At 42.8% G+C, this 11,516-nt stretch overlaps 2 protein-coding genes across 5 annotated transcripts; one reads left to right on the forward strand and one right to left on the reverse strand.

Annotated features, from left to right (window-relative positions):
* The first annotated feature begins 2,191 nt into the window (after nucleotides 1–2,191).
* LOC123117232 (uncharacterized) lies at nucleotides 2,192–5,812 on the forward strand. Its single transcript, XM_044538041.1, has 8 exons — nucleotides 2,192–2,527; nucleotides 2,738–3,048; nucleotides 3,567–3,731; nucleotides 3,839–4,131; nucleotides 4,244–4,428; nucleotides 4,540–4,710; nucleotides 4,816–5,010; nucleotides 5,602–5,812. Exons 4-7 carry the CDS (start codon nucleotides 4,057–4,059, stop codon nucleotides 5,003–5,005), a joined length of 621 nt encoding a protein of 206 aa, XP_044393976.1. The 5' UTR covers nucleotides 2,192–2,527; nucleotides 2,738–3,048; nucleotides 3,567–3,731; nucleotides 3,839–4,056; the 3' UTR covers nucleotides 5,006–5,010; nucleotides 5,602–5,812.
* Nucleotides 5,813–6,550: 738 nt separating this feature from the next.
* LOC123113727 (wall-associated receptor kinase 3) lies at nucleotides 6,551–11,467 on the reverse strand. Of its 4 annotated transcripts, XM_044535031.1 has the most exons (5): nucleotides 10,327–11,467; nucleotides 9,377–10,219; nucleotides 8,800–9,282; nucleotides 8,091–8,240; nucleotides 6,551–8,018 (listed from the first exon to the last, which is right to left on the reverse strand). In XM_044535031.1, the coding sequence occupies exons 1-5, from the start codon at nucleotides 10,502–10,504 to the stop codon at nucleotides 6,757–6,759; spliced, it is 2,916 nt and encodes a 971-aa protein (XP_044390966.1). In that variant the 5' UTR covers nucleotides 10,505–11,467; the 3' UTR covers nucleotides 6,551–6,756. The 4 variants fall into 4 exon arrangements, with proteins under 4 accessions (XP_044390966.1, XP_044390968.1, XP_044390967.1 ...); XM_044535033.1 differs by lacking the exon at nucleotides 8,091–8,240; XM_044535032.1 differs by having other exon boundaries at nucleotides 9,377–11,467.
* Between the last annotated feature and the right edge of the window lie 49 nt (nucleotides 11,468–11,516).

An 11,516-nucleotide genomic window follows, 5' to 3' on the forward strand; every position in this document is an offset into this window, starting at 1 on the left:
GTATAAATAGGCTAGACTAAAAATCTACCGCTACTCACCCTTTTGCACATATCAGAGGCTCCATCTAATTTTGCTCGGTGGCTCTGAAGTGAACAAAAGTGACAACTTTCAGATGCATAGGTAGGTTCGAATGAAAATCAATCATTGGCTCCAAAGTGAGTACCTCAGCAAGGGCACACTCTCTATTAACACACCGGAAGTTCCGACTGGAATGACTCGAATTTTTTGACGTGATAACAAAATGTTTTCCATGTTGCTTTGGTGGTTCCAAATGGAATGTTGGAGGATCCGATTGAACTAGGATTTGGAACGACGACTATATCTAGATGTTTCGATGGTTCTGAGTGAAGTGCTTTGACAATACCTAGTTGCATGGCATTAGGAAAACGTACTGGAGCACTTGAAAGAGCATGAGGACTTTTTGGACTTTGACATTTAAGCACACAAAGCAAAAGGATCATTATTACACCCTCATCCCTTTTTGATAGTATCAACATGCCTAAGGACTCACTGTGATTTTAAATCACTAAAGTAAAAATGTAGTATCAACATGTCTTTAAAAACATTAGGTGCCACCTTCCATTCCAAAGTTGTACCTATACTTTGAAGAAGCATTAGGGCATTTCCAACGCGGACCCTCAAAACACATGCATCCACATTTTTCCATCCAATGCGGTACCCCATCGCTCCACGGACTGGTCTGGACGTCTGTTTTGCCGCTAACCAGAGGCAAACCAAGGGCTTTGCGGCGTCTGGACCGCCGCCACACACACATCTGACACCCCGATCCTACCCAAGACCCTCTCCCGCCAGAAGCGGTTGTCGCATATTCATGCCGGTCAGCGCCTCTCCAGAGCACTAGCGCATTCATGTCGAACCAGAGTGGACACGACCTCTCACTGGAGCCGGCACTGAAGCGGCGTGCTCACTGAGAGCGCCCGCGCTTTCGTGCCTACTCATGCCGGAGGGACGTGACCAGACTGCTCTCTCCGCATTCAAACCAATTGCCCGTCCGTCTGCCCGTAAGCCCGTCGGCATTAAACAAGCTCGACGGCCAACACCTCAGGGTCGTAGCGGGCGTCGGCATTAAACAAGCGACTGCCGAGAATCCTACTCTAGGCCGACATTCACACGGTCCACCGCTTGGCTCAGTCGGCGCCCACTATTTATACGTTGCCAGCCCGACATGATCCGCACCACACCACACGACACCTACTCCCGATCTCCTTCGTGCACCACATTTGCCATGACCTCGAGCTCCAAAGTGGTGTGGGACATTACAATTTTTATGAAATACAATGTAAAAATATGTTCACCCAACTTTCAAAAGCATGTTTGTACCTTTGAAGAAAAATGTGCGTGACATTACAAAATGTTCACGTGTTTCAATAGAATGTACGTGGCATTAAAAAAAATGAGCGTGCAATATAAACAAATGTTCATGTAATTAAAAAAATGTTTCGCACCGTTTTTTTACATTACATATAAAAAATATGTTCACGCAACACAAAGAAATGTTTGTGACATTTCTTCAAAAATGTTTATCCAATGTATAAAAACGTTCACATAGTTTAAAAATAATTTTCATATCATAGAAAAATATGTTTCACCATGTATACGAGAAAATGTTCAAAACAAGTATTTGAAAAACTGTTAATCATGTATTTTAAAATTTTAAATGTATATAAAAGAATGTTTTAGATGTAAAAAATATATACAATGTGTATGGAAACAAATAGATATGAAAACATATATCTGCATTTTTTAAACATGTATTAAAAATGTTAAACATGTATAAAAAATATTCCTGATGTATACGAAAAATGTACATGGTGTATTAAAAAATATATATTTTGGTGAAAAAGAAAAAAAAGAAAAGAAAAATAAAAAGAAGAAAACTAGTTAAAACCAAAGAAGGAAACAAAGAAAACCAGAGAAAACAAAGAAAAACGAAAAAAAAACCCAAAGATAACTGATGCTACAAAGGTGAATATCCCACAGTGTCTCAAAAAAAAAAAGGTGAATATCCCACACGAAAAAAACTCATGCCCAGCTTCAGTGTTAGGCTGGCTCAATAGAGCGGTTCCTAATAAGAATATACGCATTTCCTTCCCTAAAAGAGATAAAAATAAAATACACATAGCTCTCACGGTGCTCAAGCGTGTTTGCTCGGAACGGAGCAGTTGGGAAATTCAAAATATAGATGGGATCCATTCGCTCCATTCCATGTGTAGAAACCCTATAAATCCCCTCCCACCTTCCCTCGATCCACCAAGAACCCTAGCTAGAGCAGGGAGCAGATCAGATCCGAGGCGGCTGCCCTCCGTGATGGCGAACTTCAGGATGGACGACGACGACGAGTTGTTCCACCGCTACGACCCTGAGGTGTTGGCCGCCAACGGCATCGACTATCCCCCCCGCGATGCTAGGATGCGCATCAAGTGGTGGGCTTTTCTGATGCAAGTGGAGGGTAATTTGAGACTTACAAATATGTCGGTACCTTCGGCAAAGATCATCAGGTACCCAGGTATGCTGATCGATTTTCTCCGCTGTGGAAATCTATCACGATTTTGTGCTTTGATTCATTGGATAGAGTTGTTGTTGATGATGGCCAATTTGTTCCCCAAACCTCATCTGTCGTTGAGTAGCCGTCCATTTCATCCTAATGAACAATTGAATTCGTATATATGTTATTGTGCTCATCTGCTTCTTCTGCGTACTTGGTTGTGGTGGATAGATCAAATGGAGAAGGCATGGGGATGGTGGAGGCTGCTGCCGATCTATCAGGGCCTCGGTCCGGACATGCCCCTCTACCGGGAGTACCTCTGCGAGTACTACCTCCGCAATCCTCCTGAATCTGTTGATGACTCTGCCTGTACTCGGCACAAGTTTGTGGTCCGATCTGCATGGACAAATGAGAATGGCCGCCTCATTCCTCTCGCCGGCAAAGTAATCTAATTGGAATCTCAACTCCTGCCTGCATCTGTTAGATATTTGACCCATCTATCAGGAAAGGTTTTAACAACCGTGGTCTGCCAAAGTATTCAGGTTCCCAAAGAAAGCCTATTCCCCATCTGTTTATGGATTGTAGTGTATCTTTAATACTCCTTCCGTCCCAAAATTCTTGTCTTAGATTTGTCTAGATACGGATGTATCTAGTTACTAAATCTAGACAAGAATTTTGGGACGGAGGGAGTATTGCTCATATTATTGTGTTTCATTCATGTGCGCTACTGATGATAAATTGGTTGACTTTTCTTTTTGCATGATCAGTTTATTTGTTAATGCTCTGACTCAGCACTCAATCTATAGAGTTCCCAAAAGCATCCTACTAGGTAGGCACCTAGTAGAAAGAATTTCTATCCTATGAATTCCTTCAATGTAGTGCGTAAATGTTGTTTGGTCTCCATAATACAAACTACTCATAAACCGGCTCTTCTTCAGTTTCTGGAATAACTGAAAGTATTTTTGCCCTGCTTCATTTCTAGCTCGATTGAATGGTCATCCATTCTTTAACTGCTTGCTAATCTACTTGCTTATATCAATTGCAAAACGATGGTTTTAAGTGTCTGGAGATGGAGGCCAAGTTCATCGGTCTGTGTGAGAGGAACAAGATAAAATTAACTGACACTGAGACTGCCCTGAGCCACAAAATCAAGCAGCACGCGCAGGACATAGTTGATGGAGCGTGTGAATATGCTGGTGCATATGCTGCCGCTGCTGCTTTGGTGGTATGTGCATGCCTACTTAATCTGTATCAGTCCTTGTTCCATTTACTAAGCAGTAGTAGTAGCTTTCTTTGCACTAACTACAAATTTAAATTTTTGGTTTCAACTAGTGTATCTGCAAAGAGGCTGAGTTGATGTGCGAGAGGGCTATGTGCGGGAGATACAACTCTGGTATCATGGCTTGCATGCTCTGCAATCAGATCAGAGAGCATGCCATCAGTCTTATGTTGTACTCCCTCCGTCCGGAAATACTTGTCCTCAAAATGAATAAAAGGGGACATATCTAGACGTATTTTAATTCTAGATACATCTCTTTTTATCCATTTTGATGACAAGTATTTTCGGACGGAGGGAGTACAAAGGGTCTGGATCCATCGCCGCCGCTGCTGGTGCCGCCATGGTGGTAAGAAAGTGTCTGGCTCGCCCAAATGCTGACCTTTCTACCTTCACTGTTTTTCATAGATAGATCTGTACACATTGCTTGAAATTTACTGCAAAAACGATGGTTCAAGCAGGGCGCTGCAAAGGAGGCCAAGCTGTTACGTGAGAATCTGAGCAATCTAGGCTGTGACGAAGAAATGTCTGCTTCCATTCGGGAGGAAGCCTGTTGCATTCTGCAGGACATGCACACTGAAGCTTTTGGTGCTAATGGGAAGAACAGCATTGCTGCTGCTGATGATGGAGCAGAGAAATCTACTAGGTACGGTCTATGAAAGAGCATATTATTTGTTCTTGTTTAGGGTCTTTTAGAGCATATTGTTTGTTCCTGTATATGTAATAGTAATGTATCATGTTGTTTTACTATAAGCAGGATCAGCACTGCTGGGAATTTGACTTGTACTGCAGCTAATGGCAAGGAAGATTGCAAGAGGGAGCTAGGAAGTAATGGTTGTACAGAATGGAGTGATGATAAGGAAAACATGGAGAGTAGTAATGGGAACAACATTGCTGCTGCTGCTGCTGGAGTAGGGAAATCTTCAAGGTACGTACATAGAAGAGCGTATCTTATTTGTTCTTGTTTAGGGTCTTGGAGAGGCATCATGTATATGTAATAGCAATGTATATTGTGTTGTGTTACTATAAGCAGGATCAGAGCTCTTGGGGATTTGACTTGTACTGCATCTAGTGGCAAGGAAGATAAGAAGAGGACACTAAGTAATGGGTGCACAGAAACGAATGATGCTAAGGAAAACATGGAGAATGTGAATCAGAAGACTGGGGAAGAATACGTGTGGAAAAAGAAGACCGAAGAAGAAGCTTACATGGAAACTGCATAATAACTGTAAGTATAACTTGTTTGGCTTTATGCCAACCTGTTGCTGTTCTGATGGTTGATAATTTGATGCTGTCATTCTGAAGACAGTAGAATGTATTGAATGACCCACTCAAATTTACTGTCTCCTGTTTCTTGTTCTGAGATCGGGGTTCAAAAGTTTGTTATATTAGGTGAAACAGATTTTGATTAAGGCTGTATATATTCTTCATTGATAAAGGCTTGCTAACATTGTTGCCCGTTAGCACATTTTGATAGAGGCCTGTATATATTCTTCATTCATCTTGTCGGGGTTCAAAAGGACTTAGTAATTGCTCTGCCTAAAGATGTCAAAAATAGTAGGTTAGTGGAATAGTAGATAAAATTTGTTTTTTGTGCCAATTTGACATCCTTTAAACGAGTGTTGCTGTTCGGTAGACTTTGTTTAATAATATATTTATGACTTGGCCAGAAGATTGTATTTTCTCCCACAGTAACAATTGATAAGATTTTATTAATGCCATATGCAAATTTTCTCCCTCAGCACAACTATCAAAACGTTGTAGTTTTTCTCTGCTTTTCCACAACTTGTTGACATGCTAATGGTATCAACTTCTGCAGCAGGCCAAACTAGAAAAGGGAGAGAAGTGGGAGAGGATGGCTAACTTGACGTGGGCTGATGGTTGTGGTGGAACTTAGTTGAGATGGTCTTTTATAGTTGTGAGATTGTCTGTTTCCTTCAGTACCTATATATTAACGTTGGATTGATGCCATGAACCATATTTTGAACCTGCTTGGTTTGTAATCAAATCTGGGTAATATTAGCGGTCCACCTTTGGAACTGAAGTTATGGTTTACTCCCTCTGTTCTGAAATTGTTGTTGGTAGGAGTAGGAGACAACATTTTCTACAGAATGCCAATTTTACATCCACATCCTTGAGATTTCAGATGGCGCTGGCGCTGCCATGGTGGTAAGTGCAAAAATGCAGACCTTTCTACCCTCACTGTTTTTTCACATAGACAGATCTGTACACATTTCTTGAAATTTATCGCAAAACGATATTTCAAGCAGGGTGCTGCAAAGGAAGCCAAGCTGTTACGTGAGAATCTGAGCGATCTAGGCTGCGACGAAGCGGCGTCTGTTTCCATTTGGGAGGAAGCCTGTTGCATTCTGCAGGACATGCGCACTGAAGCTGATGGTGCTAATGGGAAGAAGAACAGCATTGCTGCTGCTGCTGATGATGATGGAGCAGAGAAATCTACTAGGTACGGTCTATAAACAGGAATCATGTCGCGAGTCAAAAAGGTCTTACTGGATGCAAGTTGCAGTCCCTTGTTTGAACGGAAATAGAGAAAATACAACTTGTGAATGCTATTTGCTCCTAATCGTATCGATATTTGTCCCTGAATGCATCATAATTTTCCTTTTGTATTATTTTCACCTTTTCATCAAATTTTTTCTTGATTTATATGTTATATCTCTTCTCTATTGAAATTTCCCATTATAAAACTATATATTTCTGGAACTTTAGGGAAATCAAAACGAAATCATTATTATGCATATGCCAGTAATTCACCCCAAATCATTAAGATCAGTTTACATATAACAAGCACGCTTCCAACCGAAAAACGGATATAATCATGGTGCCTGAAATGATCTGGGCATAAAGTGACTTAAAACGCCAATCTAACTAATCTGTAATACAAGCCCTAGCATCAGTTGCAGAAAGGGGAAACAAATTATCCATCATTACAAACTCAATAGAACAGACTCATCTAAGCGTGGTGCTCGGCTAGCAGATGGCATGAACTCTCGCAGTCTCCCTCCAAGCGATAGGACCGTTCGCTGCGTCCCGACCTTACGACTCTCTTACCTGATTCCGTCGCAGACGATTGATGAGAAGATCGAGTCCCTCGAGCTATTGGCCTTGGTGGCATCTTCTCTTCACTCCCTGGATCTGCTTGGGATGAGTTCATGCGTTTTGCTCGCAGAGTCCGCAGTTCGGTCTCCACTTGTTTCATGGTGGGTCTTTCCGCGCCACGTAGCCTTAAGCACAGTTCTGCAAGAGAGGCGACGCCGTTGATCTCTTCCTCGGTCGCCTCCTCAAGGACCTGGGGATTGACAATGCCTGCGATTCTCCCCTCCTTGAACTCCTGGAGAAAATAGCTTGACAAGCTGTTGACCGTGCCCGACTCGCTTGTAAAAACAGGCTTCAGTCTGAGCAGAAGTTCCACCAGCACCACGCCAAAACTGTACACGTCGCTCTTCTCGTTCAGCTGTCTGGTGTGGAAATACTCTGGGTCTAAGTACCCGAATGTACCCTGCACATTCGTGACAATGTGTGTTTGATCGATTGGAACCAATCTAGACGCGCCGAAATCTGAAACTTTAGCTGTGTAGTTCACATCCAAGAGTATATTTGAGGACTTCACATCACGATGGAAGATTGATATTGACGCTGAAGAGTGGAGATAAGATAGAGCTCCTGCTGTTTCCACGGCAATCCTTAAGTAATCACTCCAAGACAAAGAACAACCATCACTTGGATCAGCATGAAGAACTTGAGACAGTGAGCCACTGGATACATAGTCATACACTAGCAGTGGAACCTCGGTTTCGAGACAACATCCGAAGAGCTTTACAATATTTCTGTGCCTTATCTGAGAGAGGACTGCAACTTCATTGATGAATTGACTGATCTCACACTCCTCAATGACCTTAGACTTTTTTATTGCAACAACACGCTGATCAGATAATATGCCTTTGTAAACCATGCCATGACCCCCACGGCCAATGATACGTGCAGGATCAAAGTTATTTGTTGCCTTCTCTAATTCTTCGAACAAGAAAATCTTTGTTTTGTCATTTGCACTTCCATCAGATGATATCAAAGTTTCTAGGAGACGACCTTGGTTCCTTTGGAAATAGTACTTTCTTAGTTGCCTTTGAACATTTCTTTTCCATTTATGCGTGAGAAGCACTACACTGAAGCTCAGAAGTAGAATGCCAAAACCACATGACAGCCCAATAATTATACCTGCGGATATTAAACTCTTTTAATTCTATATCTTGTCTATCATAAATAAATGTAACAAAAATGTAGTCATACCTACAAGTAGAGTCTGTTGTTTTATCCTAGTACACTGCATTTTTAATGGATCATACTCTGTCTTGCGAGGACATTCAATACAATTGAAGCTTCCTTCGGTATTATGGCAGATCTCTTTACATTTGTTGGGTTGAAGGCATTCATTAATATCTGAAATTAACAAAATCTTGATAAGATGCTTTGACAAATTACATACTCCCTCTGATATACAGTAAGTAGTTTAGGACATCGTCATGGTCCTAATAGTAACATTTTGACTATATTTCAAGGAAAATATGTTGTTTCAAAGAGAAATATTATATGTTAGGAAAATATATTTCATCACTAATCTCTTAATATCAATTTAGTATTGTCCATGTTGGTAAATTTCTATATTGACGGTCAAAACTAAATTATTTGAATGGCAAAAATTCTAAAACTGCTTATATTATGTTTCAGATGACGTAACATAGAACACAGTACGTCGCTCCATTAATATGAAACAATAAATCAATTAATTAACTGAAACCTGCATGAATGATAAACAAACTAGAAGTAGTAAAAAAATCACGGACTAATTACAGAAGTAGTAACATACAGTTATTTTAATAGCACACATCTTCTAATACATGTGTGCAACTTTCTTTTACAGAGTTAAAATATCCAGTAGTACATTTTTCCAGTTTTAGGGACTGTATCATCTATAATCCTAGAGAGAACAAAGGAGTACCTCGACAACCACTTTGGATGTATGGATTTCCTTGGAAGCCATCTGAGCACTTGCAGCGATAACCAGCATAGACCCTTTCAGCACTTACTTCCACACACTTGCTGTTGATACTCACACAAGCATATCCAGACCTATTATGTTGGGCCTCTGCGCAACTTAGATTAGCAGCGACCCATTTGATAGAGAGAAACAACCCATATGCAGAAAAAAGACTGCTTTGTCCTGAATCAGACGTAGGGTTCGCCAATTGTTGGTCAGGAATGGTGGCATTAATAGTCCCTTCATCAACATTCACGCCGATTACCTCCAAGGCAATTACCTCCAAATCCCTCAGCAGCAAAATAGCCGATGACGCTGTATTTGTGCAATTGAAGTGAAACTCTTCCCTGGCAAAGCAACCCTCTTCAAAGCCGAATGGGAATTGCACATCAATGCTACCACACTGACGGGTGCAATCAGCCCTGCTTGGGGTTGGATTGTATCCTAAATTGATCGGTAAAAGGTTAGAATGTATCAAAGGTCCAAAATGCCTGACAGCAGCTGTGCGTTTGGCCGCTTAATTAGGAAAACATGTTACCTTTGTTGTTGCTGGAGCAGCCATGTGAAATGTAGGGGTTGCCTGTATAGCCGTCGTGGCAGAAGCACCGGTAGCCACTTGGTGATGATATGAATCCCGTATAGTAGTTGTAGCCACACCCAGCATGCTCACTCTTACAGGCAACACAGGCGGATTGATTCCCAATATCCCATGAGAGCCGAAAGCGATCAGTGGTTATGCTGATTTTATCCCACAACTGAGAGGTCTGGTTAGAGTGTGCTTTGGTGTTTTTCGGGTTGTGGCCGTAGACAAATTTGAACTGATAAGTGTCGGCATCGTTTTCCACGTCTACATGACAACATCCAAAGCCATTACAGTTGTGCATAGCCACCATCTCAGTGATCCCTGGATCTGGGCACACAGTTGCACATATCGGCTGAGTGGCATTCTCTTTGACAGAGTACACCTCCAGGTCACAGCCGGTGATGTTTAGAGCAACGTAATCAGTGGATACATGGAAGTGCCTCCCAAGTGGTTTGAAAGACAAATTGTAGAGACTGGCCCCAGATTTCATGGGTATGGTATGTGAGAAGGAGACCGAGATCAGGTTTGAATTCCAAAAAGGATCGAAGTCGATCACCTCTGTGATGCCGTCATGCAAGAAGAGCTTGGGGGGCTGAGTGGTGTCGTTGCAGATGAGGTTGAAGTCAGGCCCACGGGAGCACCTGGATCCAATGCCGAAGGGATAGCCGAACCTCACGCTGCCGCAGCTCGTTGGGCAGCCATCGAGCGTGGCCACGGCACGTGATGGTTGTGCCCAGTTCCCCTCGGGGCTCAGTTGGCTTGTTGCAACTCCGGATGCTAGAGCTGTTAGCTTTCCTACTGAATCGAGTACCAACATAGAGAAGATCATTGGCAAGATGCCCATGATCAATGTACAGTTCTACACTATACCTTGCACTAGAGAAATTCAGGTCAGGCAGCAGTACCTTCTCTTGTAGTTGTAGGTGCCACTTTCATGACTGCCTTCCTACTGCATATATATCCATGGTTGCAAAAACTTAGAGTTGACCCAAGGAAGACCGGAAGTGGATTCGTGTGGTTGTGGCTGTGGGTGTGGCTGCGGATGTGCTGTGCACTTGATGCCGTGTTAAACGATATGACCATGACCTAGTAAATGTCCCTGTGGATGTGGACCTGGGTGCGGCAGTGGTGTATTTGATGCGATGTTAAGGAGATGACCATGACTTTGACCATGGTGTATTTGATGTGATGTGGAAGGAGAAGACCATGACTTTGACCTCGTAGACAAAGACGTCAGTTAGTCGGTCAATACCTTCTGTTTGCAGATACTTCAAGCCCATCATATGCCCTGTTCCTAATAAACCATGTTACTACACATTTGGCCTAAGAATTTCTGGGTTCCCAATGGTTGCCTCTACACAAGAAAGACATTAACAACATAGAGAGGAAACCTAAGTTGATACCAAACATATGGATGAAACAAGTGAGCACGCAAAATTACATCATGAAAATGGCGAACCACACAAGAATGCGGAACCATACCGTCCAATCGGCTGGGAAATAAATATCATCCTGCTCATCAACAGCGGAAGCCGGCTAGCAATCTTCAGTCACCACCTGGTGGAGACAGCCTAACTGATACTTCCAACCGAGTTAGGTGGCAGTAACATTATCTGCTGCTCGCTTAAGCTACAACCAAGAGCACAGAGCAAACAGCAAAATTTCTGAACACTGTAGATAAAATACAGAGAAGAATCAAGTAACACAATAACAGGAAATGAGCACATGAATAGCTTAGGTCTGTTTTTTCTCCGGAACAAGTGGATTCTTTAGAAGGAAAAAAAACTGAGAAGAACCCAATGCCTGAGATTGCTTGGCCACCGCTCAATCTTTCCGATGCGAGCTCCAAGGACATGAATCGGAGGTGTGTGTGTGTGGAGAGGAGAGCAGCGGCGTGGCCGAATCCGCCATGGCGCGCGCGTCCTCTTCGACGGCGTCGCCGCGCGGGGCCCGGCGGTATCTGGCGGCGAGGGAACTCTATGCTGGGTGGGGCTGGACGGCGGTGGAGGTGGCGAGCAAAGGCGTGGGAGGGAGCAGCGGCGTGGTGGGGAGAGGCCGGCATTTCCTAAACGGCGCCTTAAGCGCCCCTTAAAGG

The sequence above is a fragment of the Triticum aestivum genome, chromosome 5B (assembly GCF_018294505.1).
Source record: "Triticum aestivum cultivar Chinese Spring chromosome 5B, IWGSC CS RefSeq v2.1, whole genome shotgun sequence".
NCBI classification, from domain to species: domain Eukaryota; kingdom Viridiplantae; phylum Streptophyta; class Magnoliopsida; order Poales; family Poaceae; genus Triticum; species Triticum aestivum.

Coding starts and splice junctions, on each gene's coding strand:
- LOC123117232 (XM_044538041.1), top strand. CDS start 4,057: ATGACAAGTATTTTCGGACGGAGGGAGTACAAAGGGTCTGGATCCATC. Junction 4,132..4,243: donor CTGCTGGTGCCGCCATGGTG/GTAAGAAAGTGT, acceptor TGGTTCAAGCAG/GGCGCTGCAAAGGAGGCCAA. Junction 4,429..4,539: donor GGAGCAGAGAAATCTACTAG/GTACGGTCTATG, acceptor TACTATAAGCAG/GATCAGCACTGCTGGGAATT.
- LOC123113727 (XM_044535031.1), bottom strand. CDS start 10,504: ATGGTCATATCGTTTAACACGGCATCAAGTGCACAGCACATCCGCAGC. Junction 9,283..9,376: donor CTGCTCCAGCAACAACAAAG/GTAACATGTTTT, acceptor CGATCAATTTAG/GATACAATCCAACCCCAAGC. Junction 8,019..8,090: donor ACAACAGACTCTACTTGTAG/GTATGACTACAT, acceptor TAATATCCGCAG/GTATAATTATTGGGCTGTCA.